Source organism: Manacus vitellinus, unplaced genomic scaffold (assembly GCF_001715985.3).
Source record: "Manacus vitellinus isolate BGI_N305 unplaced genomic scaffold, ASM171598v3 scaffold_8_pilon, whole genome shotgun sequence".
NCBI classification, from domain to species: domain Eukaryota; kingdom Metazoa; phylum Chordata; class Aves; order Passeriformes; family Pipridae; genus Manacus; species Manacus vitellinus.
Genome location: NW_021940864.1, coordinates 6,258,386 through 6,259,145, shown reverse-complemented (window position 1 = coordinate 6,259,145; position 760 = coordinate 6,258,386). Strand labels below are relative to the sequence as shown.

The 760-nt window shown below is 47.5% G+C and overlaps 1 protein-coding gene across 1 annotated transcript in view; it reads right to left on the bottom strand.

Annotated features, from left to right (window-relative positions):
• Positions 1-260: 260 nt before the first annotated feature.
• LOC115308015 (profilin-3-like) overlaps positions 261-760 on the bottom strand; it is a 4,111-nt gene continuing 3,611 nt past the window's right edge. Inside the window, 2 exon segments of the mRNA XM_029965091.1 lie at positions 261-466; positions 469-745. Coding sequence (XP_029820951.1) covers positions 315-466; positions 469-745 — 429 coding nt within the window. The 3' untranslated portion in view covers positions 261-314.

Here is a 760-nt window from a genome sequence, read left to right as displayed (position 1 = left end):
CTTCACACCAAAACCAGTTGGTAAAATGCAAAAAACAGGGAGCAACCATCCAAGATGGCTAGGAAATTTCTCAAGTAACACTGAGCATCCTGATGAGGAACGTACACGCTACTATCTTCTGTACCACAGATGGTCAGGTGGGCTGTTAGTGCCCCAGCATTGCTGCCTGCCCAGCACCCCTCATCTGAAAGAAGTAAGCAAAGACATCTACAATAAAAGCAGATTGATTTCCCTTCTCTGTGCTTAGGCAGATGTCTGATTCTTTGGCACTATTTGTGTCATGCTTTCATGTCCACAGTCATATCCTGGTTCTTCTAATTGAGGTCTCCTCTGTGAACTCTCTTCTTGCCCATGAAGAAGATCAGGGCTTTGGGGGTCTTGCCAATAGCTACGGATCTGCTGTCACTGCCTTTGCTTCTGATATCCATCACTTTGTCTTCATCCACCAGCAGGTTATCACAAATCACTTTTTGCCAGCTACAGTGATTCCAGTTAGCAGGAATATTTTCTGATCCTGGTCTGTGATCAAGCCCACTTCTTGAGACAAGACAGCTGCGAGGACCACTCCTGGCTTAGCTGCCCACACACCTCTGTTGTCAGAGAGGCCCACGACAGCCACATCTCCAAGATTCCTGTCCACCAAGATGCTCTTGACGTAGTACATAAAGTAATGCAGGATGGCTGAGCTGTCTGCATCTTTCAGAAATGCCCAACACGAAGCTTCCCCACTTTCCACCTGCTGGGGCTTTAGTCTCAGCAC